The 26264-nt window shown below is 45.9% G+C and overlaps 1 protein-coding gene across 3 annotated transcripts; it reads left to right on the top strand.

The window, feature by feature from the left end:
- Positions 1–42: 42 nt before the first annotated feature.
- LOC129594230 (uncharacterized) lies at positions 43–24758 on the top strand. Of its 3 annotated transcripts, XM_055490850.1 has the most exons (4): positions 17498–17796; positions 17887–20948; positions 24064–24131; positions 24201–24758. In XM_055490850.1, the coding sequence occupies exon 2, from the start codon at positions 19739–19741 to the stop codon at positions 20861–20863; it is 1125 nt and encodes a 374-aa protein (XP_055346825.1). In that variant the 5' UTR covers positions 17498–17796; positions 17887–19738; the 3' UTR covers positions 20864–20948; positions 24064–24131; positions 24201–24758. The 3 variants fall into 3 exon arrangements, with proteins under 3 accessions (XP_055346826.1, XP_055346825.1, XP_055346824.1); XM_055490851.1 differs by lacking the exons at positions 17498–17796; positions 17887–20948 and adding an exon at positions 43–2314; XM_055490849.1 differs by having other exon boundaries at positions 17498–20948.
- Positions 24759–26264: the final 1506 nt, after the last annotated feature.

The following is a 26264-nucleotide window of genomic DNA, read 5'->3' as shown; positions in this document are numbered from 1 at the left end:
CATTAGTGACATTACTTGTTCAAGTGTGGCAAAATAGAATTAGCAAAGCTAATTCCGGTTAACGCAGCGGAGGTGTTCGCAAGGCTGGACGACTTGGTTGACCAGTGTCCAGCCAAGAAAACCCATTAGGGTGTGTCCTGCGAGGCAGATCCCGATGCTGTATAAGCAATGCAGTTTTGGTGGTGGACGTTGCATTTGTAGTGATTGTGCATTTCTGTTAGTGCATTTGAGTTGCTGGCGTATTGGAGTAAAGATGTTCTGCATTTAACAAGTCGTTCTTACGATCGACCAAGAACTCAACAGGCAGATAATTTCGGCCAACTTGCCATCTGGAAGACTCACGGTTTGAGATACAGTATACGATCAATTTCTCGAAGTTCCGATTTATGTTTTCTTAATTGAGGATCAATAATTTTGTTTGTTCATTATGCCGTCTCGTCGTGCTGTCTCACAATCAACCAGCCGCCGATCAGATGCGTCTCGTAGCCGTTCGCGCTCCAGATCCACATCCCGGTCGGTTACGCGTTCTCCTCCTCCGTCGTCCAGTCACTCCAGTTCTACGCGCTACCAAGTAAATGATAAGCGCAAAGCATCTACGTCACGCGATTCAAAGCGTCATTCCGTTGGTTCTGGTGAGTCATTAGACCGACTTCTCCGCCTTAAATCGGAATTGCGTCATGAATTACGGAAGTTGGACAATCACACGTCGCAGGTGTTGTCATCTCAACTTCCTTCACGTACACAGTCAGTTTCTCCAAATAAATCCCGGGACAGTGTTTTGCTTGTATCGGAACAACACCATCCTGTCCAGTTTCCACGTTTGCCAATAGCGGCGAGATTGGGTTTTGAGTTACCGTCTGTTCCTTCAAGAGTTGAACGTGAATTGCGTGATCGCACCAAGTTTGTTCATTTTAGTGAGCTGTTGTTGGTTAATCAGAATTTGGATTCTCATGACCGCGGTGATTCATCCCGTGGCAAATTGGCGCCAATTTCTTCATTTGCAGAGTGGTGTGAAGCGTTCTTTGTGTTTATGTCTTATCGGGCGCATTACTTCCCTCAGTTGCAGCACCCATTGTTGAAGTATATGAGTATTATTGCGAGTATGGCTAATCCAAAGCGTCAATATCACATTAGCCAGTGGCTCGCTTACGACCAGCAATTTCGGATGTTTGCTCGTATGCATCCTGATGATTGTTCGATTTGGCAGCGCACTGATAATGAGATTTTCCGTTTGACTATGATTATGCCTGGTAATGCTGTTGCTAATCGCGGCAATATCAGTACTTTTGGCAGTGGTTATACTGGTGTAGGTTATACCGGCACTGGACATACCGGCACTGGTTATACCGGTCCTGGTTATACCGGCAATGCGCGTAAGTGTTTACGCTGTCATTTGTTTGGTCTGTGAGACCGGGATCACTAGCGTTCACGTCAGTGGCGCTACGCCTGTGGCGCTACGCCTTTGGACTACGTGTCTGTGTTGTGTCTCTTGTGATTGGCTTGCGTTCTGATAGTGGGCGCGGCATAGCACGTGCTGCACAGCGCTGCACGCTGTTGAATTGGCTCTACGTTTTACGATCGAGCTGCGCCGATCAGTTGTTGATTTTTCTGTTACACAGACTTTTCAATATTAAAAAGTCAGCGATTTACGGTGCGACGTTTGTGTTTCCGCATAGCTCGCGATCCATATCGTATCGCTCGCTTCCACGGGATCTATTCCGTTTAGGTCTCCGTATCTGGATCACAGTTGGATCTAGCATTAGATGGTAGCAGAGCCGACAGCGGTTCTCTGATTTGAATTGTGTCAGGCAAAGTTGGCCTGTTATTTGACGTGAAACCCGACCAGTAAGGCACAGGTCTATCCGACAGCAAAGCGCAACACCACAAGCGGTGCAAGTTCCTCATCGGACGGGATTACCAGCCTTGGTTTCGGTACAGTGTCTTCAGCGAAGACCTGTGCTGTTCCACTGCTGTGAAAGAGTTCAAGAGTTCAGTCGGCGGTGTTCCTCGGTGCGGTGTCTTCAGCGAAGACCTGCACTGGTGTCACCGTTACTCGGCAAGGCTTCAGCGAAGCCTAAGCCGTGGGCCACAAGCGGCGAAGCGCCAAAAGGGGCGCACGGGAAAAGACAGATCAGACTCCTCCAAACTGGAGTAGAGCGCCACTACTGTTGCTACGGCAGTCAGCCGGCACAGTAACCCACCAAAAGCGTGCGGCACAACCGTTACGGTAAAACCGGCGGCAGCGCGGGAACGGACAGTGGAAGAAGAATCTGGATCATCTGGATCGATTCTCGTGGAACGGACGAGGAAACAGGTAGAAAACCCGTTATTAATTACGGGATTGGTTAAACGGTAAAATTGGTAATTTTCATTGGTCCGTACTGAGCTGAGCGTAAAAGTAGGCGGAGTTTTGCACACGGCGCGCACGTCTGGCCGTTGACCGTGACGTCAGGCAGATATAAAATTTAAATGGACTACTGTTATTGGTCAGTTATCTGAGCTGTAATTGGCTGAAATTTGAACTGAATATTTTGAGCTAGCAGACCAATCAGAAAGACGTAAACAACCCGAATGGGGATTTTCCGCTGAACTCTAGCTGTAATGGGAAATTTGATTTGAGATAAGAGAATTGAGACGAAAAGTGACCTTTTGAGTTGAGACAAAGGAAAAGTGACCTTTGATCGAATTGAGCTTAAAAGTGACCTTTAACAGAAATTGAGCTGGAAAGTGACCTTTCGAGTTGAGTTGAGTCAGAAAGTGACCTTTGAGACCAGAAGTTGACTTTTGACTTTGAAAAGTGACCTTTACCAAAAAGTTGGAATTGATCAAATTGACCCAATCTTAGTGACCTTTATGATCTGAAAGTGATCAACAGTGACCTTTCACAAAGTTGGATCGAGTTGATTAGTAGTACAGCGATATCAGCAGCTGTAGGAATTCATTCGTTAACGTGTTATGAACTGTAAGAACGGTTTCGAAGTTTTGTCCGAAAGTGACCTTTTAGGGCAAATCTCTCGAACTTTTTATCAAAAAAGTGACCTTTAGACGGAACTTAGCCGAAATTTTTCAGTCGAAAAGTGACCTTTACAAAGGACTTAGAAAAAATTTCGAGGTACAAAGTGACCTTTAGGACAATCATAAACCATACAATAACGCGTGTGAGAACAATTGGCAGGAGCGTCCAAGTTATCCGATCAACATGGACAAAGACTAAGAGGAACCGACATCTACCAGCAGTCAGGAAGCAGGAGCTCCCGGGGATCACAACAAAAGCGTAATCGATCCCTATAAGAAAGAATACAAGTCGCTCGCGCGTCCAGTCGGACATGATAGACAGACCCGAGCGGCCGTGACCTTTGCAAGGAAGGACAGTAAAGGCAGTGACAGCATATCAAGTGGCGCTAGGGCTACACAGAATGAAGAGAGCTCCAGCGGCGACGGAAAGGAAACTCTCGTACCTGTGGCGGGAGATAACCCGATGAACCAGACAAAGGTCACTGGGGAGGAAAATCCACAGAAAGAAGAGCGGAAGCAGTGGCAGCATCACAGCTGGATGCTACCACCAGCGGAACAAACGAGCAGGATAAAAATGTAAACCTGGCCCAAGTGGAAGATGGAAACATAAAGGTCACCGAAGAGAATTTGGCTGAACTGGGACTGGATGACCTTTCATTGGACGATAAGACCGCAGGTGATGACCTTTGGGCAACTCAATGGTCTCAGACGAATCGAACGAGTCCTACTTCACGGATGATGAAGCAACGATGAATATGTCTTTTCAAACTGCCATGAAGGAAGCTGACCGGGCTGAAGGTATGATACCATTCAAGGACATACCGGAGCACCTCATTGAACGGACAAAACTGGAAAGGTCATCAGTGTACGACCACCGTCACCGAACAGTCCCACGTCAACTTTGAGGAGACGTGTCAGTGAATGGAAAATGAACTTGAAGTCAATGAACGTCAAGCGGATAAGCGAAAACAGGAATATCGGGAAAGACTGACGACACTTGAAGCACGCCTGTTCGATCTGGAGCAGCAACAGAGTGACCTTCAAAGTGCCGCAGACGGTTGGAAAGTGAAATATGAAATTTGACAGAGAGGAAATGGCATCTTGTGACCTTAATGAGAGCATGTCCGAAGAATCAGCGGAAAGGTCACGGCACTTAGCCAATTGAAGGATGAATGTGACTCACTGAAACTTAAGGTCACCGAAGCGGAAGCCAAGCGAGATGAATACGCGGCCAAACTCGTCGACGCTACTCAACGATTGTTGACAAACACCAATGAGGTGTTTAAGCTGAGAAACGAATTGAAGTTACGGGACGAGAACATCGGAACCCTTCAAAAAGAATCACAGGATCATCAGAGGAGAGCCGACGACGCTGTCAAAGTGGCTAAGGACCTGAGGGAGCTTACAGCCACTGAAGGTGTGCGGTTGAAGAACGAAATTAAGCAGGTGATGGAAGAGAACAAGTCGTTGAAAGAAGATGTTCAAAAGGTCACCGAAGAGAATACCGAGTTGAAAAAGACTGCTAAGACAATTGCCGAGCAAGGCATGAGGTGGGAACACGAGGCACACCTCCTGGATGAAAAGGTCACGGTACTTGAATTGAAAGATAAGGAGTGGCAACAATCAGTCCACCAGAAGACGCAGGAGATTATCAAGCTCAACACGGAGCTGATTGATATGACCAAACGGTGATGACAAGAGAAGATGAGGTCACCCAGACGAAAAAACCAACTGAAAGCAGCAGTCGAGGAATACACGAAGCTGGAAGGGATGTGACCCAGTTGGCGGAACACATTAAAAGGTGGAGAATGACACTGAAAAGGTCATTCAGGAGAAGACTTTCCAACTCCACCAACATATGTTAAAGGTCAAGGAGGAGAATCAGAACTTGAAAACGGAGAAAGAGGAAGTCAGTTGAAAGTCCGTCGCCTTGAGGATGAGAATAAGGCGCTTGTTATGTCTAATAAGCACAAAGATGAACAGCTTCTGCAATATGGAGTCAGGACTTCAACAGTGGAGTCGCCCGCCCAGTTACAGCAAGGCGCACGAAACGGGCACGGGCAAAACTTCCACTTTGATATGCCGCTACGAACCGGTACTGGCAGAGGAAGTGTCAAAACGAAAAGGACGGGGAAAAGGTCAAGGATGACAAGGAGCCACCATCGGAAACTTATTCCCATTCGAATCGTGGTGATCCCACCCAATTTCATCCACATATTGAAACGAAAATCTTCATTGATGAAAGGAAACAGGATAGACCGTCTAGCCGGCAAGAACGCCCAAAAGTCCCGCTACGGAAAAGCGAAGCGAAATAACGACGATGACGATAGTGACTCCAGTACGGCAGAAGACAATGATGCGACACAGAGATTAGTGAACGCACTCCAATCGATGGGGCGCAAGACAAACTCTAGTGACCTTTGATGGAAGTCGCGACGCAGTGAATGGGTGGACACAATTGGTCAAAGACACCCAACGGACATATCATCTCACTGACGATCAGATTTTGATTGAAATAGCCAGCGCAGTCAAAGGACCGGCGAAGACCTGGTTCGAAGGAGAGAAATCGCACTCCAGAAGAAACGGAATACACCATTACAGAATGGATGGCCAAGTTTAAAGATGAATATGGAGACCGTGACGAGGAAGTTCTTGGCTTACGAGAAGCCATGGCAAGGAAATTTGACCTCGGAGGAATCGCTTGATCAGTTTTATCAAGCGATTATGAAACTCTAAGGCGAAGAGGATCATAACTGAAAAGCAGGCAGTCGGATTCCTGATCCGAAGGATGTAGAGTGGATGGTGACCTTTATAAGGCACTACGCACAACAGTGCAGGACTCCAACCGAAATCAAAGATTTCTTCCGTCACTGGTCAGCGGGAAGATAAATATAAGGCGCCTAAAGGTCAACGTAATCAGGAATACGTGACCATCCGCCAAGGCCAAGTTGAAAATGTACCGCAACAGAGGATGGCGGCCGCGCAGTCCAACAGCCAGTCGAGTACCGTAGAGAGGCGCCGGCCCAAGAGGTCACAAAGGACCTTTATCGACAGTCAGACCGGGCAACCGTTAACATACGCAATGGTGGCAGCGATACAGGCAGCGGCCCAGGTGAGGCCAGTAGCCCAGAATGTGGCTCCCCAGAATATAGCCCAGCCGCCACCTCAGAATATGCCTCGAATATGGGGTTACCACAACAAGGAGGGTAACGGAAACTTCGGCGGAAACGGATACGGAAATGGAAACTGGAATGGAGGTCAGGGAACTTCCAGAACCAGGGACGAGGTCAAGGTCAAGGAAACTTCAGAGGAATCAACAGCAGAATCAAGGATCACGAACAGAGTTCAAGTTCCAGATGATTGATGGATGGGTGGCGAACAACGTGCAGATGTGCCAGTACTGTATGTACGGCAACCATCAGACACAGGGTGCAAGTTCGCCAATACACCACCAGAACAGAACCCGAATCTGTTTGCCTTTAACGAGTGGCAACGCCTCCGAGCTATAGGTGGCTGGCGCCCAGCGGTCGCAAACGGATATGACCTCATCACCCAATGGTACCAACATAAGGCAAACTTCCAAAACCAACAAGGGAATGGAAACGGAACTACGGAAATGGAAATGGCGGTGGCCAGAATGGCGGCTTCGGCCGTGGAGGCTTCGGCCGCGGCGGCTTCAGAGGAAGAAACAGAGGCTTCGGCCGCGGAAACTTCAGAGGAGGCCAGAACAATGGCGGCGGCCAAGAAACTACCAACAGGGTGGCGGCCAATATAATAACGGTTGCGGGAAAACAGGCAAGATGCCAGTAGGCACCGGTGAGCCTACTGATCGACCCGACCAAACCACCGGATAAAGGGAAAGGTCACCACTGCAGAATGGTACTGCAGTGAATGTGACCACTGCGACGGCTATATGGATGCCGTCAGCGAAAAAGCAAAGTGGACCGGCTATATGGATGCCGCAACCACAAGAAACGGCTAGATGGATGCCGTCACAGCAAGAGAAACGGCTATATGGATGCCGTCACCGCAAAGAGGAAATGGAACGGTCATAGGGATACCGTCACAAAGTGAAAGGTCACCGCAGAATGGTACTGCGAGTGGAAACATCAAGTGGATAAAAGGTCACCGCAGAATGGTACTGCGAGTGGAAGCGCAAAGGGACCAAAGGTCACCGCAGAAGGGTACTGCGAGTGGAAATTGTCGTGACGGTAGCGCGACACTGCAAAAGTACAGCAAAATCAAAGGTCACCGTACTGCAGCGAAGAAGTGTTAGCGCAACGACGCGCACAACGAAATGCAAAGATTCAACAGGCGCTCCTGAATCAGAAGAAACCGCAGAACGACACTGCGCAAGAGGAAAATGAACAGCACGCAAAATTCCGAAAAATTTTGGCAGAAAACGACAAGGCAAATGAGCCAAGGTGCGATTGTTACGGGAACCAAAGCCAAAGTTTTGGAATTGTTCAGAAGACGAAGAAGAGAAGCGAATAAGGCAAGAATGGATTAAGCAGAATATCACCGTCATTAGTAAAGATGAAAGGTCACCTTCTGCTGGAAAAGTCAAGTTAAAGGTCAAGGAGCGAGTGCGAATGCAAAGGTCACGGCGACAGCGTCGTGTTAAAGGTCAAGAAACAGACTTGACACTGCGAACAGCGCAGCAAAAGAATAAGAAATGGCACAGAACTCCGACGACTCACTTGTGGACGCAGTAACACTACAACAGAAGGAAGTGGCAAAAGTGGCCTACAGACCGAACGGCAATCACGGGATGTGGGTACCCGTGACACAAAGCGAAACAGAAAGCGCGAATGTCACAAGAGGATTACTGGGACATGCAACAGTTGCGAACGCAATGTGAAAGAAAGCGACTAGAAGAGTTGGTTACCGGGAAACCAGCGCAAGGGTCACCGAACCCAGTCCCAGTATTCAATCCAGAGGAATATAAGAAGACATTCGCTGACTGGAATCATTCATGCTCCGCCACAGGATAAACCGCCGAATTACGGAGAAAAAGTCCCCTTACAAAAGCTGACAAACGGCGGATTTGTCATGAAGCGCAACGAAAGGTCACAGGACTTAGCGCAAAATGCACAAAAAGGACGGTCAAACGAGATGGCGCAAATGCAACAGGGTGGCGCAGTTGAAAGGTCACGGGACTTATCGGAGGCACTGCAAAAAGATGCCAATGACAAGTCACCAACCCGAACAGACGGAATGTCTTCACAAATCGATCCGACGAAAACGAACAATGAAGTGTCTGCAAAGGTGATTGAATGGATGACCGAAAAGGGATATAATATGGTCACATATGAAAGGTCACCAGAGGAGATGAGAGATGGTGAAGAAGACGAATTGAAGCGAGCTGACCAAATAACAAATGAAGTCATTGAGAAGCTGAGAGATAAACGAAATGAAAACCGTAAAGAGGAATTGATCCATCAGACGATAAATGAAGTGACTAAAGGTCACATGGATAGCACAAAAGCAAATGAGCAAGTGCAGAATGTGGAAAAGGTTACCAGTGGTAAAATGACTACAGAGAAGCAAATAAATAAAGAAAAGCCGCGAAAATATTACGATGTTCGGACTAACGTTCCACATAGGATTGATAAGTTGAGCGAGATATTGAAAGGTCATAGCACTCCAGCAAAAGGACAAGTGCTTCCCGATATGGATCCAGGACCAGTATCGCTCATCCCTGTGAAATGTAAGATTCATACACTGAAGATTCAAAATGGAAAACTGCCCAAGAGAATTGAAGCATACACACACGAAGTGAAAGTGGGAGACATAAAGGTCAACGCAATGCTGGACACCGGCGCTGAGACGTCGTTGATCAGCAAACCGTTTTGCGAGAAGAATGGACTTCATATGCTCCCATTGCCACCAGATAGACTGGTGAAAATAAACGGAATTAGCGGAACGTCAGGATTCCTAGTGACGCATTACTGCGTAGCACCAGTGACCTTACGAAAGAAGACAAGCGAACATTCCTTCTACGTCCGACCGAAGTGTGACGACGTACAGGTGTTGCTGGGATTCGACTTCTTGGAAAAGAAATTTGTACTGATGGATAATGAAGGCGAAGAAGAAAAAGAAGATGACCCCAAACCAGTCGCCAAGGTTCAAGTCGGAAAGGTCACCGAACTTGCAAAACAGGAAAAGGCTCAAACTGTTAATAAAGCGCTAATCCCAGTACCAGAGGCACCGGGAAACGAAAAGAAAAAGATGACGCGAAAAGAATTGTCACCATTTGAGCAGTTGCAAGTAATCCAGCAGGAGATCGAAAAGACATTAAATCGGACCTTGCTGACACAGAAGGGAAGAAAAGGTCATCCCAGTACCAGAGGCACCAGGAATGACAAAAGTGCAGCAGGAAGAAATTATCCCAGTACCAGAGGCACTGGAAACGAAAAATGAAAATGGAAAAGTTGGAAGAAGTTATCCCAGTACCAGAGGCACTGGGAAAGGAAGACGAAAGGTCACCAGCAACTGAGAACTTGGAACGAGAGCGTAATTCGAACCTTTTCGAACCACGATCTGCTACCCAAATGAAAGGCTACCAGATAAAACCAAAGAGGAAGTAACAGAACGTGAATCTCAAAGGAACCCTTTTCGAACCACGACCTGCTACCGAAAGGTCACCAACGATTGAAGAGATAATTGCCACACAGAAAGAAGCGGCAGTTGCAGCGAAACAATCTCTTGTGCCAGACATGGAGTGGGCAAAGCCTATCCAGTACCAGAGGCACTGGAAATAAAGACGGCTAAAGTGGGGAAGGATAAAAGAGTGAAAGGTTACGAGTTTTGAAACGAATAGTTGAAGAGGAACAGATGTTTACAAGCGAAATCCGCGACAAGGCACTCGAACAATTGAAAGGTCACCGAACAGAAAAAGAACCAGAGGTTATTGAAATATCCTCTGAGGATAAAAGCGTGACTCCAATCGAATGTGAGGAAGATACCACAGTACAGGAACAGGTTAAACCTGAAGCGAGTCAAAGGACATTAACTCCAGAAGAACGAGCCGGAGTTGTCACCACGGTTACTTTGAGGATCCGTGTAGAGTGCAACCACAATGGGAATGCGCGGAGTGTTGTGAAAATGCCTCTCAAGATGACCCTTCAGAATGGCCAAGATGTAATGCCGCATTAGCAGACCTTAAAGGTCATGCCCAAAAGAAAGCGAAAAGCATCATGCGGACAAACGAAATGTGGAAACCACACATCGAACGGTATCACTGGAATAGATATCGAACGTGGTTGTCATGTGTGGAAAGTTTTATAATTGGAAGAGGCAGATGGCTAAACCATTGGTTGCAACGTGTCGAAAGGAATCCAAGATCCTCTCGATCCGGTAGCAACAGAAAGGAGATTTGAACGAGAGATAGAAGAAATGACCGAGGAAGGAGAAATGTGGGAAGAAGCGAGAGTTGACCTTTTCTGGGACTTCCGTGTGAACCACATGTATAAAGGAGAAGGAGAACGATTATTTTCCCGGCAGGACTTGGCACACCCGTCTACGAATCACTTGAAGTGTACTACAACGCGTTAAAGAGGAAACGAAAAAGCATTCGAGAAATACTGGAAGAAATTCGAGGAAGAAATCCCAAATTTGACGTAAAAGAGATGCGAGAACTACAGGTTACCCGGAAAAGAAGGTTACCGGGATTAGTGCAAAAGAAAAAGGTGACCTTTGCACCAGATCCAGATGGAGTGGACTACCCCGAACGAGGCGGTGATACATGGTGCATGTATGAAACGATTCCAAATGATGAATGGGTCACCGAAGAGCTGATGGCAAACTGCATCTTTGTTGGTCCTAACCGACCTAAAGGTTACGAAACAGTTCAACAGGATGAAACCAATAAAGGGACTGTCAAAGAAGCAGAGAAAGAGGAACCAGCTCAAGAGATAGCCGAAGGACAATCGAACGAAACAGAAGAAAGTTCAAAGTCGGCTTTCGACATTGCGCAGATGTTAACGGACAGAGGCGAAATGTGGAAGCAGTTTAAAAGTTGAACGAATATCGAATGAACAGCAAAACCCAGTAACTGAGGCAAAAAACGGGAAAGGTCACTCGATAACGGTGAGGAATGTCCGCCGGTCGAGTGGACCGAAAAATATTAACGAGTCCCGAAGAAATAAATGAACTGGAAAAGTCAAAATCGGACGAAGAAAGGTCAAACTCCGACCAATCAGAAAGGTCACCAACGAGAATTCGAGTAGTAGAGTCACCCAAGAGTCGCTGCACGAAATGGACGAAAGGCAAAGAAGGGGACAAACCTCTGCTCAAAAATTCGAAAACGAAAAAACTTAGCGATTCGCGAGAAAACGAAAGTGACCTTTCATCGGAAGACGAGGGAGTTGATGAACGCCCTCGAAAAGGCTGACAAAGGTCAAGCCACTGCACAAGAATATGAGAGCAGTAACTCCGACTCCGAGTGGACGAGTTCAAGCGATAACTCAACAACTTCGGAAGATTCAGGTGTAAGTGACCTCTCGGGCAAGAGGATTTAATGGACTTGGATGAGGATGACGAAGTAGATGAAGAAAAAAGAAAAAGGATATTAAAGTCAGAAGATTGAAAGTGGAAAAAGCTAGAATGTCGAAAGACGTGATTAAAGTCTACAGTGATCAAAGAATTAAACTGAAACCGTCAAACTGCACACGTGTAAAGGTCAAGATGGGAAAATATGCACCGGCTCAAAACAAGTTGATGTTTACACCGGTCCCACAAGTGGAAACTGAAGTGCAACCGTTGGCAGGAGTGACGGACCACAGGGGAAAATACTTCGAAATCGTCATCGCGAATCATAGTAGCAAATACCGAATCGTGAAGAAAAATCAGCTTCTCGGCTATGTTGAGCCGTATGAACATATGGAGAATGTAAAGGTCAACGCAGGGACAGTAAAGAACGTACTCGAAGACCCTGAGGTGGACGATACAACGAAAGCTGAACTTACAAAAGATAATCGAAAACTTGAAATTGGGACCTGACCTTACCCAAGAGCAGAAAAACGACGTGTACAACGCATTCTGGGAATTCTGGAAGGTCTTACCCACATCAAAGAAACCGTATGGAGATGTGAAGGGGTCACCCGTAATCGATACGGGAGATGCGAAACCAGTAAAATGTAACCCGGCCAGAACGAGTTGGACAGGCCGTGAGTTTATAACGAAGCATATCGAAGAGATGTTGGCACAAGATGTAATCGAGCCGTCAGACGCCGAGTGGAGTTTCCCAGTCGTGCTGGCAGTAAAGAAAAATGGCGACGGAACAATGGGAACGCGATTTTGCGTCAACTATATCATGCTTAATAAGTTAACAAGAAAGAACAATTATCCGCTACCGAACCCAGATGAATTGCTTGACGCGTGTGCAGGCAACAAATATTACGGAAAAATGGACTTACAAAGTGGATTCTGGCAGATCCCAATGGATCCAGCGTCAATCAACAAGACGACTTTTGTAACACAAGATGGAATGTACCGATTTAAAAGAATGCCATTTGGAGTCTGCAACGGACCAGCAACATTTCAATTGTGTATGGATAAAGTACTTTCGAAAAGAAAGGGTTGCGTTTTCGGGTACATTGACGACGTAATCTTCGCCGGAAAGACTTGGGCGATCTTCATGCAGAACCTGCGAAATGTCTTAATGAGTCTGGTTGAAGCGGGATTCACGATTAAACCAACCAAGTGCGAATTTGGAATGAGACAAATGGGATTTCTGGGTCATATACTCAGCGAGGACGGAATTCGAATGGACCCGGAAAAGGTCACCGCGGTCTCCGAATTCAAACGGCCTCAGACTGAAAGACAATTAAGGTCATTCCTTGGACTGGCGAACTATTATCGCAAATTCATAATGGGATACGCACAGAAGACTTCCCACTTATATGAACTGCTGAGACAAGATAAGCACGTGAAAAGGACTGGACGGCAGTACATGAAGAAGAGTTCAATAGTTTGAAGAAGTTGTTGTGTGAAGGTCCAGTACTGGCAAAGTTTGACCCCGCGAAACCGACCGTCATTGAATGCGACGCGAGCAAAGAAGGAATCGGAGCCGTACTGTCACAAGATGGACATCCGATCGCGTACGCCAGTCGTGTCTTACATGGAGCGGAGAAAAATTACGGTGTAACGGAATGGGAATGTCTGGCAGTTGTGTTCGCTGTCAGGAAATTTAAGCCGTACATTGATTACGCAGAGTTCACCGTAAGGACGGATCATCAGGCGCTGACCAATCTGCTAAGGTCAGAGACGAACAAAGTTGGAATGAACCCGCGTTTGACAAGATGGGCAATGGCACTACAAGGTCACCAGTTTAAAATTGAATATAAACCGGGGAGATATTGCGACAACGCGGACGCGTTATCAAGAGCGCCAATCGAAGGCCCGACGTGTCAAGAAGAGGAATTCGATGAGATTCCAAACTTCGAGGATTACAAGAAGGAGTTTGATACGAAGGAACCGGCAATTGAAGTTGGACAGCTGTTCCTGCAGATGGTGGAACAGAGGGGGAAACGATTAAAGGTTACTTCAGCTACGGCGAATGAGTCGGCTGAAATAGAAGCTAATGTGAATCGTGTAAAAAGTTGGTTGCCTACCGTTAGTGACTTAAGGGTCACCGGACTTGAAGCAGAGGCCGAAGTTCATTATGGAAAGGTCACTGGACTTGATAAAGCAGCGGAGAAAGGAGATGACCTTTGGGAAACGGACAAAGTTACACAAGCGTTGAACGAGTGTCCAATAAAGTTGCTGAGATTCCCAAAACAGACGAAAAAGAGGTACAAACCGCTACCGCGATGCAAGGTCATCAGAGATTGGAACGAACTCAGTACAGCAACAGTGCGCATCGTTAACCTGCAAGGTGACGAAGAAGAGGAGGATGACTCCAATCTACAATTGCGAAACAAACAATTGAAAGATCCCCATCTGGCAATGATCATAGACGAATTGGAACACCTACCAGACGCGGAAACAAGATCGAAATTTGAAGCGCATTACCAGTTATGGAATGGTATATTATACCGAGTAAAGGATAAAAATGGAAAACTTGAAAGGTCATATGTTGTTCCGTTGTCCATGCGAAGAGCAATAATCCACGCATTGCACGACGAGAAAGCAGCGGGACATTTGGGATTCGAAAACATTGTCAGCAATAAGACTCCGATATTACTGGGACAGGATGAGTACAGACGTGAAGAATTACATACTCGCCTGTCAAGGATGTCAGTTCCGTAAAACACCGAGGAAATGTCCACCTGGAAAGCTGCAAGAGATTAAAGTGGGACATCCGTTCTTCCGAGTATATGCTGACTTGAAAGGACCTTTGTTACCGACCAAGAAACGTGGATACAAGTACATAGCGGTATTTATCGACCAACTGACGAAATACGTGATCGCGGTACCGATGAAAACAGCAACGGCTAAAGAATTCGCTAAAGTATTCGTGAAGCACGTGATATTGGTACACGGAGCACCGCACATCCTGCATACGGATCGCGGACGACACTTTACAGCTGAAGTATTGGCAAAGGTCACCAATGTGTTTAAAATTAAACACACATTTGGAACGGCGTATCACCCAGAAGGTCAAGGCCAAGTGGAGAGACAGATGCAGACGATTGCTGATGGCTTGGCGCAATACCTAAAAGCGGGAAATGAGCGAAAGTTTAACAAGTATCTCCCATATGTTATTTCGGCGATGAACAGAGTCGTACACGCCACAACGGGATATTCAGCATACTATATGCTACACGGCAGAGAAATGACAATGCCGGAAGATGTGGTTACAAAAACGAATATACCCGATGATTACGGAACTCCAGATGAATGGGTAGAGACCATGAAAAAGAACTTGACCTTTGCAGAAGAAGTGGCACGGTGTAATATTAAAGACGCTTATGAGAAGAACGCGGAGATTTACAACAAGAAGAAGTCTGAGCCGAACTTTAAAGTGGGAGATTTCGTGATACGGCTACCAAAGGATACGAAACAAGGAAAAAAAGAAAAACCAATCGGACTTTAAGTCGAAATACGATAAAGTGTGGAAAATTCTCAGTTTCCGCGACCAAACGAAGCCGAGGTCATTGAGCAGAACCCGAAGAAGGAAGCAGACTTGAAGGTGGTTTCGATCGACCGGTTGAAACCATGGCACCCTCCATTACCAGATGAGGAAAAGGCAACAGAGTGTACTCAAAAGATTCGGAAAAACCTTTTTCGAACCACCTCTACTACCCGAAACGGATAAAGCTAACGGAAAGAAGACAGATCAGAGCGGAGTCCGAAAAAATGACTCAGTCACACAACAGAAGCCATTTTTCGAACCACCTCTGCTACCCGAAATGGGAGAAGGTCAAACAGATGGGTTAAACGGAGATAAAACGAAGAAGAAGAAAGGAAGAAATTCGAAGAGGACCAGGAGAAGATGCGAGTTCAGCAAATGGAAGACGAACTCCGCGCTTGAAGTGTCTCGGAAAATAAGAGACAAGCGAACAGGCCGCACGAGAGGCGTTGCCCAGTACGTCGGGTTTAGCTGCACCCACGGGCATGGCCAGCCTTAATGAAGACGAAATGCAACTCGTACGACAGTCGCTTATCATTCAAATTGAAACGTTAACGAAAGATCCAGCTGCTATGTCAGACGAGATATTCAAAATGCTGTTGCGGGAGAAGAAACGATTGCAAGACGGGTTCGCGCCGGCACCATACATAAAGAAGGAAGTCGAAAGACGTATGGATAATCTACGTAAATCTCGTCGAACCGAAAGCGATGTGCTGCAAGCACTCAGAAGTTTTAAACGGGACGAAGGTTTCATTCGACCTCGATCGCCCCCGCATAGAGAAAGGTCACGCGGACATTCACGTGAACATGAACGGATTTCGGAACGACGGAGCGAAAGGTCACGTGAACATTCTCGTGAAAGGACACGCGATTACCACAGTGAAAGGTCACGCGAACGTTCCCGCGACCGAGATTACCGTGGCGGAAGAGGATGGGTGCGCCATGGAGACGAAGTTACGGAAATGAGTATTCAAAAACGGCGTGCGGAGACGTTCCGTGCAGAGCCTGAAAAACAAGGGCATCAGGTGCCGATGGGAGTTGCATTCCGGAATCGCAATGTCAGAATGTCAACACCTGAAAGGTCATGGGACAAAAGACGCGAACAAACGCGGAACCGAACACCCGACCCACAGGATAAAAGATGGCAACAGAGAGCTGCATTTTATGCGACCTTTGACTCGGGCGCAAGTAAAAGGTCATCAAGCACTGAACGAGAAGATTCACCCCCAAAGTATCAGCGGGTGGAGTCAGTGGTTCACGTTGTGGAACCAATTGTGAGCGTCGTACAAGAAGACGATGCGATGGAAGGGACCAGCTCAGTTGTCGAAACCACGTCTCAAGAGAATGTGACTCACCGACGAAATGTGATCTTGGATAGTGACCTTCAACCGGCTTCATCGACGAGTAATGAACCGTCGCAGCCAGTATCAGCAGACCGACGTGAACTGGAAGGTCAGGCGAACCAGGTGATAATCGTCGCCAGTGACCTTGATTAAACTCCAGATTTAATAACCGACAACCGGAAAGTATCGACATGGAATACAAGACGACTGATATTGATGAACAAACGGTCGAAATATGTCGATACTTTGGACAGGCGGATTCGGTTGGAAGCCAACAAAATTGGCACAATTCTGAGACAGTTGAGCCAATTCCTACTTGACTCAGGTTATGCGAGAGAGATTAAACAAGGAGTGGAACAAGGACTTTTCCGTCGGTTATTCATCCACCGCGATTCAGTACGGGACTGTTATCTCCCTATCAGACAGATGGGCTACACAGTTTGGTGGATTTAAGTTTATTGGATGTACCGCTGGACACAACTGACCCAATCGGGATGACACAGTTCTACTACAGAGACTATCCCGAACGCCAAGAATACGTGGCTCAGTTTGTTCTACGACATGTGAATCCAGCTTTCAAGTTGCTTGCAGCAAGGGCGTCGATAGGACTACAGGTGGATCCTAAGGACTATGCCGCAAAAAGGATGGGGCAAAAGGTCTTCGCTGCGAGACTGGCACATTACAAGACACAGAACCAATTGGTGTCTAATACCATGAAGGACGACATTCCACCGTTCTTCCGAGCTCATGTCGCTAAATTGGGACAACCGATGGAACATATCAGCATAGCGCATACGGCTCGCAAGGCGCTGAAAAAAGTGTAAGACACGAATGGAAAAGGGCAACTTGACACAGCGCCACGCATCCCAAGTAGAAGAAAGGATTAATAAGATCAAAGATTCTCTGGGGAGCGACTACGTCGAACCGGTGGACGGAATCGAAACTTACATTGATGAATTCTTAGTGAAGAAAAGTGACCGTCGCCCAGACCGTGCGCCTAACCAGATGGGACGACGCGGGCATCGAAATGGCACAGCTGCGGGATAATCTCGCCGACGTGCAGCGTCGATTGGCGGAAGACCCTGATAACCGAAGACTGCAACTCGAAGAAAATGACGCACGCCATCGACTTGAGGCGGTTAAGCGAAGTCGCCAAGGTAAAGGTCGGGGCCAGCGCGAAGTTGACCCGACAAAGGTCATGGAAGTTGACTCGACGGAACCAGTTGACCGAACTTCCGATCGAAACCAACCGGAAAGCGCTAAGAAACGCCCGCCGAGAGATGGCGAGGGCGATTCAAATGAAATGGAATAGTGTTGACCTTTAGGATCACACTATCGAAAGGACGTCTACGGCATTTGTCGGTACGTCACAAAGATAAAAATGGTGTTGTATAAAGGGCGTGACACATGACATAATAACATTAATTGCATTCGTGTATTTGTTGTTTGCAGCGTTTATAGCACAGAATTGCCTAAAGAAATCATGTGGAATATCTATTGGGGTTGAAATTGATTCGGTCTATAAAGCCGGCCCCAAAGGAGTTGCTACGGCAGTTAGCCGGCCCTCCTCTTTAAGCGACTCAGTGTTATAAATGCACAAGAGAAACTACGGTAATCAAGCCGGACCTCTTGAATACGAAACGGGGCCACAAGCGGCGAAAAAGAGAAAGACAACAGGTGGAACATTGATGAGGTTAACTTAATGCGGCAATTAGCCGGCCTCATTAGAGTTGTTACGGTAAACTATGCCGGCACTCTCTTTAAGCGATTCAGTGTTAAAATTAAAACGAGAAAAACTACGGTAATCAAGCCGGATTTCTCGTACTAACGTAAGCCACAAGCGGCGAACAAGAGTCAAAGATTTAAGGTGGAAATTTCATGGGGTAAACTTAATGCGGTAATTAGCCGGCCCCATCAGAGATGCTACGGTAAACTTGCCGGCACTCTGGCCGCTCGAGGCATACTGAAGTTGGATGTGCGACGGAAAGGTCAAACTGCAAGTTTTACCAGGGAGGCAAGCGAAGAAGTGCTTGAAAGCCGCAGGAAATTGGCTAAGTCCCTCCATGACCTTTAACGGAAATTTTGACGAGTGGGGTGACCTTTGGGATCATCAATTGCCCAACAGAGTCACCGTATTGGAATTTAAGTCGCATGACCTTTGGGACCATTAACCCAAAATGAGTCGCACATCTTAACGGATCATCTCAACAAAGGATGACCTTTACCAGGGAGGAAGCGAACTACGCTTGTCTTAAAGACGTCCCTCCATGACCTTTACGGATCTCATTTTGAAGTCGTACAATTGATACGCACCATATTCCAAAGATGAAGCAGTATTCCTAAGTCGTACTTGATACGCACCCGATTCTCAAAGCGGATTGTGATGAAAGTCGCATTACGGATGCGCGAGGTTGCTCAACGGAGCGGAATGGGCCAAAGTGCGGAAAACGGTGGACAGGACCTGTGACCTTTACGAGTCAGAAATGGAGGATCCTAGTCTACATTTTGATTAATACTTTTGTTGATCTGTTTAACTGTTGATCTGTTTTCTGATAGTATTTTTTATAATCGGATCTCTTTATTCACATCGTATTAAATGGAATTGTGCCTTATGGAATTGATGTGATATGATAAACGGATTAAGAGAATTTGATGTTTTTGAGCGCACACAGACACCGGCGACCGTCGTCTTCTCGTGGATCCGGGAGTGTGTCCAGCCTCACAGGAGCTCGGCATCCCCCCAGAGGCATGTGAGACCGGGATCACTAGCGTTCACGTCAGTGGCGCTACGCCTGTGGCGCTACGCCTTTGGACTACGTGTCTGTGTTGTGTCTCTTGTGATTGGCTTGCGTTCTGATAGTGGGCGCGGCATAGCACGTGCTGCACAGCGCTGCACGCTGTTGAATTGGCTCTACGTTTTACGATCGAGCTGCGCCGATCAGTTGTTGATTTTTCTGTTACACAGACTTTTCAATATTAAAAAGTCAGCGATTTACGGTGCGACGTTTGTGTTTCCGCATAGCTCGCGATCCATATCGTATCGCTCGCTTCCACGGGATCTATTCCGTTTAGGTCTCCGTATCTGGATCACAGTTGGATCTAGCATTAGAGGTCATTTGGCTCGTGAATGTCCTGACAAAATTGCGGAAGATGCTATTCGTATGCAATCCCAGTGAGCAGCTTTTTCGCGGGCGTGGAGTATCCGACCGTAGAGCTATCTGCATCGATTTCAACAAAGGAAACTGTTCAACACCATGTAAGAATAAACTTCGGCATATGTGCTCCTATTGTACCGGCGCCACCCATGGAGAGTACAGCTGTTGGAAATTGCGCGATGCCGGTAAATCCGGCAACACCGCTTAAAATTGGCGTTTTCATAGAGCTGCTTGCGCCACATCCTGATCGTTCTTTTGTTAATCAGATTGTTACTATTTTGCAACATGGCGCTAATATCGGTTATTTTGGTCCTCGTGTTTCTGTTTATACACCTAACTGTAAATCGGCTAAAATCCATAAAGATGTTTTACTTAAATCTGTTCAAAAAGAAATCGATCTTGGTCACACGGTTGGCCCTTTTCGGCATGCACCATTTGTTAACATGGTATGCAGTTCATTAGGCGTGGTGCCTAAAAAGACATCTGGTTTTCGTATTATTCTTGATTTATCGCGGCCAGTCGGCCAGTCTGTGAACGATTACATTGATAAAGCTACATTCTCATTATCATTTTGCTCAGTAGATGACGCTATCGCCTTACTTAAACGATTTGGGAAAGGCGCCTTAATGGCGAAACAGGATATTAAACATGCCTTTCGCCTGATTCCTGTGAGACGAGAAGACTGGCATTTATTAGGCTATTGTATAGAGGGTCTATATTATTTCGATGTTGTTCTTCCTTTCGGCTGTCGATCCTCGCCATATCTTTTCTGCTTATTCTCTCAAGCATTACATTGGATTGTCGCCCACATGTTTGGTTTTGATAATTTACTTCATTACATGGATGATTTCTTCTTCGTTGGTAAATCAAAGTCGGCTGAGTGTACTAATATCGTGCAGCTGTTTATCGCTGCCGCTGATCGGTTGGGTATTCCATTAGCCACAGAAAAGGCAGAAGGGCCGGCAACGAAACTGACCTTTCTTGGTGTTGAATTGGATTCAGTCGCGTGCACTATTGCCTTACCGCCTAATAAGCATGCCGCTATCCTGTTGTTATTACAGCAGTGGGCAGTGCGTTCATTGTGCACCAAGACAGAGCTGCAAAGTCTCATTGGTACTTTACAGTTTGCGGCAAAGTGTGTGCCGGTTGGTCGCCTGTTTGTCCGGCGTATGATAAATTTATTACCCGTATCCGGTACTGACGCAATCGTACTTGGTGCAGACATCCGGGAAGATATTCAGTGGTGGTTAGATTTTCTCCCTATTTGGAACTGATCTTTGTCAGCGAAAAGTGCTGTTACATTGTGACAATTTGGGAGTTGTCCAAGCTTGGAACAAATTCTCCACGTCTTCTTTATCTGTAAATATTTTGATGCGTAAGATATTTTTCTTAGCGGCTAAGTTTAATTTTAATTTGAAAATTTCGCATATTCCGGGTTGTTCAAATAAGATTGCCGATGCGTTATCTCGGCAACAGTGGGTTCGCTTTCGGTCATTAGCACCGCTGGCTGATGCATCGCCATGCGTGTTGCCTGCTGATTTCTTTACTTCCTTTTCGTCATGAATACCACATTAAAGCGCCTGTTACGTAACCATATATCTTCGTCGACTCGTCGTACATATAGAGCTGGTGTATCGTCATATTTTCGTTTTTTGTAAAGTAAAGAGTGTAAATGTATTCAGCACATCGTCCGTTGCACTGTTTATTGCTAATCTTTTGACAAACATATTGCATATTCAACTTTAAAAGTCTATTTAGCGGCTTTATCTAACTGGTATAAGGAACACGGATATTCCGACTACACAGATTGTAGTGCTGTAAGACAGGCAGTAAAGGGTTATGCCCGGTTGATCCCACCGGCGCTAGACCGTCGATGTCCCGTGACACTTTCCGTTATGAAATGTATTAAACAATGCATTCTTGATTCGGCATTGTCTGCCTACGCACAGTGTTTGCTTTGGGCAGCGTGCACTATCGCATTCTTCGGATTTTTACGACCAAGTGAGTTTGTTACCTCACATCGACATTCGTTTATCACTCATCGTACTTTGATGCAAAGTGATGTTCTAATTAAAGAACGTTATGTGCTTCTGAATATCAAACGGTCAAAAACCGATCAAGTCGGAAGAGGCTATAAAGTTTATTTACGTCCCACTCATCGGTCAGTATGCCCGTACCGGGCTGTTAAACGGTTTTTGTTGTTGTGTACTGATCGGTTTCCTAGTACCCTTCCCTTTTGTACCTTTGATGACGGTTCTTTCTTGTCTCGTAGCCGATTTGCAAGTTTGCTTAAATTAGTGTTGCGTAATCATCCTGAACTTAAAGATTTATCTCCACATTCGTTTCGTATCGGCGCAGCGACTGTTGCTGCCGATCGTAATTACTCATCCGAGGCTATAATGAAAGCTGGTCGGTGGAAAAGTGATGCGTATGCCCGATACGTTCGTTTACCACGTACTGTCGAGGGCTTGCGTCCGTACTAATTTGATGGGGGTTTGGGGGGTTGTTTTAGCAAGGACTGCGGGGCCGGTTGCGCCGGTGTCCCGTGTTTCGGTGCTAGTGTCTTCACCCAATGCCCAAATAAAAATTGAATCGTTACGTGTTGTTGTTGTTGCACCCGTAGACTGCGTTAACTTCGCATTTACTGTTCCTTTTCTCTCGCTGTTTATTAGTCGATATACTTGCCATGTACCTTCCTTCTGTGACAATTTTATTTACAAGCTCAACCTCGGCCTCCGGCCTCGGTTGAGAATTTTTAGAACTGAAGAAAGAAATGTGGTAGTTTTTATACAGATTTAGGAAACGGAACTTAACTGGTCGCAAAAGCGGTTGGTTTTGAATTATAAACGTTCCGTTAATTATAACGGAAAGTGTTTACATATACTTCTATTTATGGAAGTGCCATCGATAAAACCGTCGTCTACAAAGAAGGTTGAGCCAGATAACATATTAGCAAAACTTTTAATAATAACATATCAGCCAAACATCTCATCCTCTGTCTGACCAAAAAATTCCCTTTTTTTTGTAAGATCGGCGAAAATTCACCTCCGTCTAACCGCCGAAAATCCCATCCTCTATGTCTAACTGGCGAAAATCCATGCCCCTGTGTTCTAACAGGCGAAAATCCCTGTACATACTTCTACCTGACCGGCGAAAATCCCTGTACTTCCATCAGGCCGGCGAAAATCCCTGTACTTCTATCTGGCCGGCGAAAATCTCTGTACTTCTACCGGCGAAAATCCCTGTACTTCTATCAGACCGGCGAAAATCCCTGTACTTCTATCTGGCCGGCGAAAATCTCTGTACTTCTACCGGCGAAAATCCCTGTACTTCTATCAGACCGGCGAAAATCCCTGTACTTCTATCTGGCCGGCGAAAATCCATGTACTTCTATCTGACCGGCAAAAATCCCTGTACTTCTATCTGACCGGCGAAAATCTCTGTACTTCTATCTGACCGGCGAAAACCCCTGTACTTCCATCAGACCGGCGAAATTCCCTGTAATTTTATCTGACCGCCGAAAATCCCTGTAGTTCTATCTGACCGGCGAAAATCTCTGTACTTCTATCTGACCTTCAAATGTCCCTGTACTTCTATCTGACCGGCGAAAATCCCTTCCCCTCTGTCTCACCGGCATGTATGTACCTTGCCCGTTTCAGTTATCCTTTTCTTTTTTCCGCCAATGAAAAATCAAAAATTTGTTTCGAATCCGTATCGTAACGCGGAGAGGAAAAAACTGAAAAACGAACCCTTTGTGACAAACTACATGATTGTTTTAAGCATTGTACAAAGTTTTGCTTCGAAGTTGTACCAGAAGTTCCCTGTTAAATTAAGCCTTTCCGCATTTTTTACAATTCCAAAATATTTTACAATTCAGCCGCTCGGTATTATGCGCATACTGGTACATATGGCCCATAAAGTATTGTACTACTTGTGTGTTATTAGTCAGCGGATCTGGTTCGATAACTTCCGCATCTCCGCCAATCCTGTGTTAATTTCTAACTAATGATCAGCCAATCAGCGAAATTCGTTTTGTTCCTCTTTCGTAATTCGGACAACGAAAAGATCGAAAAACGAAAGGCGTTGAGACAAACTACATGATTTTAGGCGTTTATTAAGCTATCGGGCGAAAATTACCGTCGAACGATGTAGGAGGAGATGTTGGATAAAAAAAACGGCGAAGTAGCTTTGTATATATAATAATTGTTCCGGTTATTTTCGGTGAGTTTGCAAAGCACTAGATGCACAGTGCACACTGTGATAATATAGGCCTGGAAACCCGCACTTGCAAGCCGGCTTGTAACTTTACTTATATTTATGGTCGTTTTGCAGCTTTAGTGTCGTGTTTAGCATACCGTGACCTTAGGGCGCTCGATGGGTAAGTGTAACAATAGCACTAACGGTAAAATATCACGGTTGCCGTAAAGCAATCTGCAACATAAAAGAAATATCTAAAGGAAATTCCGCATTTTAGATCAGTATTTCCCTATTCCTCAGGAAAGGTCGTCGCAGTTTCGGAAGCCCGTGGTGTCGTAGCTCGCCGTAAGTCTAACATGAATCCTCAACTTCATTCAAAGTCGCACCTTCTCCGAATAATGATTATTTCCAAAGGCGTCTTTCCTGACTCTTTGATTTGGAACCGTGTACGAAGAGCAGGGAACAGTACCGACGATAATGACCAGTCCGATGATGACTCGGCAGATCCCTGTGAGGATGGCGTCGACTGTGGTTCCGTGGCCAGCGGGGCAGGAGTTGGGAAATAATATATTATGTAGTCTAGTTCCATAAGTTAAAAACCTGTCTAATGGGAAACTAGCTAGTGCCGTTCTGCAGTGAAATAGACGGTAGAATTTGCATAACTTGTAAACTTTTAGCTTTAAGCAACGGCGGAGTAAATTAACTAATTGCCGGTCAAAAAATCAAACGTGTGAGTTTCTTTCTTAACGATTAAAATACTTACAAGCTGTGTTTCTCGCTCGGTTATGTTTACTGAAGCGTCTAGAAAAAATATTATTTGTCCTTGCAGACCTTTTTACCAAAGCTTGACCTTTCATTCAACAGCACCATCTATGCTTATAGCACTAGTACTGGTTGGTGCCATCTATGTGTATGCATATAATATAAATTATGGTACCGCAGTAAAACATTCATTTGGTTGCATTATTGAAATTTTTCTGCGACTTCTAAAATGCATTGTTGAAGTCGAATAAATTCCTGCAGTCGACGATCGAGGCAGTACTGCGAAGTACAGAAACAGCATCGGCGACCGCTGCTACACTCTCCGGCCATTGATTACCGGAAATCAGTCGGATCGATAAGCATGTTGATTTTGTGTATTGTCATTTTTTCCCATTGGCCACTTGATGAGATTATTAGAGATCAGTGCCATTTTCTGCATGGTAAGAGATGGATTTGCATGCGCCCGTACATCGCCAGCAAAGAGGGGGGCTTATAACGCGGTTTTATTGATTATAAAGATGCCAGCCTGACATATTATTCCCAACCATGCAGCTTTATAGCCGGCCCTAATAAACCATGTGCAATGCGAGTGTAGACTATTGCTTTCGTTCCAAACCTAATATCCTTAGCCAAAGAGGGAAAAAACTCTGTGTCCAATCAGCGCCAAACACAACAGTCAAAAAAACAATCTGTAAGAAATCACTTATTGCGAGACCTGACGAAAAATAGACAGTGCAACACACTAAAATCTTAATTTAGAAAATTACTACCAAATTAAAACGAAAAAAGAAATAATACGCCTTTGGAGACGCACTGGAGAAACAAAGTTGCAGAGAAAATTTTTGGAGAAAAATTTTTACAGCACTGACAACGTGACAGCGTATTGCCAAAACCACTATGCACAACCGACGAAAAAGGCGCTAAATGCCGTGGAAAATCCAATCCGATGAAAATCCTCGCGTGATGGTTGGTTGGTTGACGCGCGGAGAAGGCGGCGCCGTCGCGATGAATTACAATCGGATACTGTTTACCAGCCGGACTTCTTCGCAGTGTTACGCACTCGGGAACGAAACAAACCAAGATCAGTGAAGATGCAAACGATACCAACCAAACTCTATGGAAAAACGCGGCTCGTCTACAATGACCGGAAAATCCATCACGTTTAGGCAGAGATTAGAAAAATGGGAGAGAGAGACCCCGTCAAACCGGCTCGAGTCGCGGTGCCGTCGCAGTGCAAATAATATGACAACCATACAAACATAACATCCGCACAACCGACGCGTTTGCCGGGCATTGATCGGTCCAGTTGTTTTAGATTAAGTCACGAAATGTTTGTGGGGTTAATTAATTAAACACACTGGATTTCGATCGGATTGCGCTGCGCGGCGCCGGCGATCCGGCCGTTTTCCCCGCCACCAAAACGCAGTTGGCGCTGCTGCCGGCGGAAAATCGATACACAGCCAGGACCTGGGATAAAATTGTGTAATGCAGTACAAAGAGAGACACCACAGCAGTAGCAGCAGCAACAGTGCAGTGCGCGCGCAACACAGGCAACACACACAGACAGAGAAGAAAATAATTTGGTCTGGAGAAATGCCACGCCCCAACGGATAAAGGGAGCAAAAAGTAACGGCAAAGAGAGTGGAGTGTGTAAAGAGAAATAAAACAATTCCACAATGATCGATTTCCCCGGGACCGAGAGGGAAAAAATGGTTT

Source organism: Paramacrobiotus metropolitanus, unplaced genomic scaffold, assembly GCF_019649055.1.
Source record: "Paramacrobiotus metropolitanus isolate TYO unplaced genomic scaffold, Prichtersi_v1.0 Parri_scaffold0000066, whole genome shotgun sequence".
Taxonomy (NCBI): domain Eukaryota; kingdom Metazoa; phylum Tardigrada; class Eutardigrada; order Parachela; family Macrobiotidae; genus Paramacrobiotus; species Paramacrobiotus metropolitanus.
Note: the sequence above shows the minus strand (reverse complement) of the source record. Positions and strands in the feature narration are given on the sequence as shown.

Coding starts and splice junctions, on each gene's coding strand:
- LOC129594230 (XM_055490850.1), top strand. CDS start 19,739: ATGGAGAGTACAGCTGTTGGAAATTGCGCGATGCCGGTAAATCCGGCA.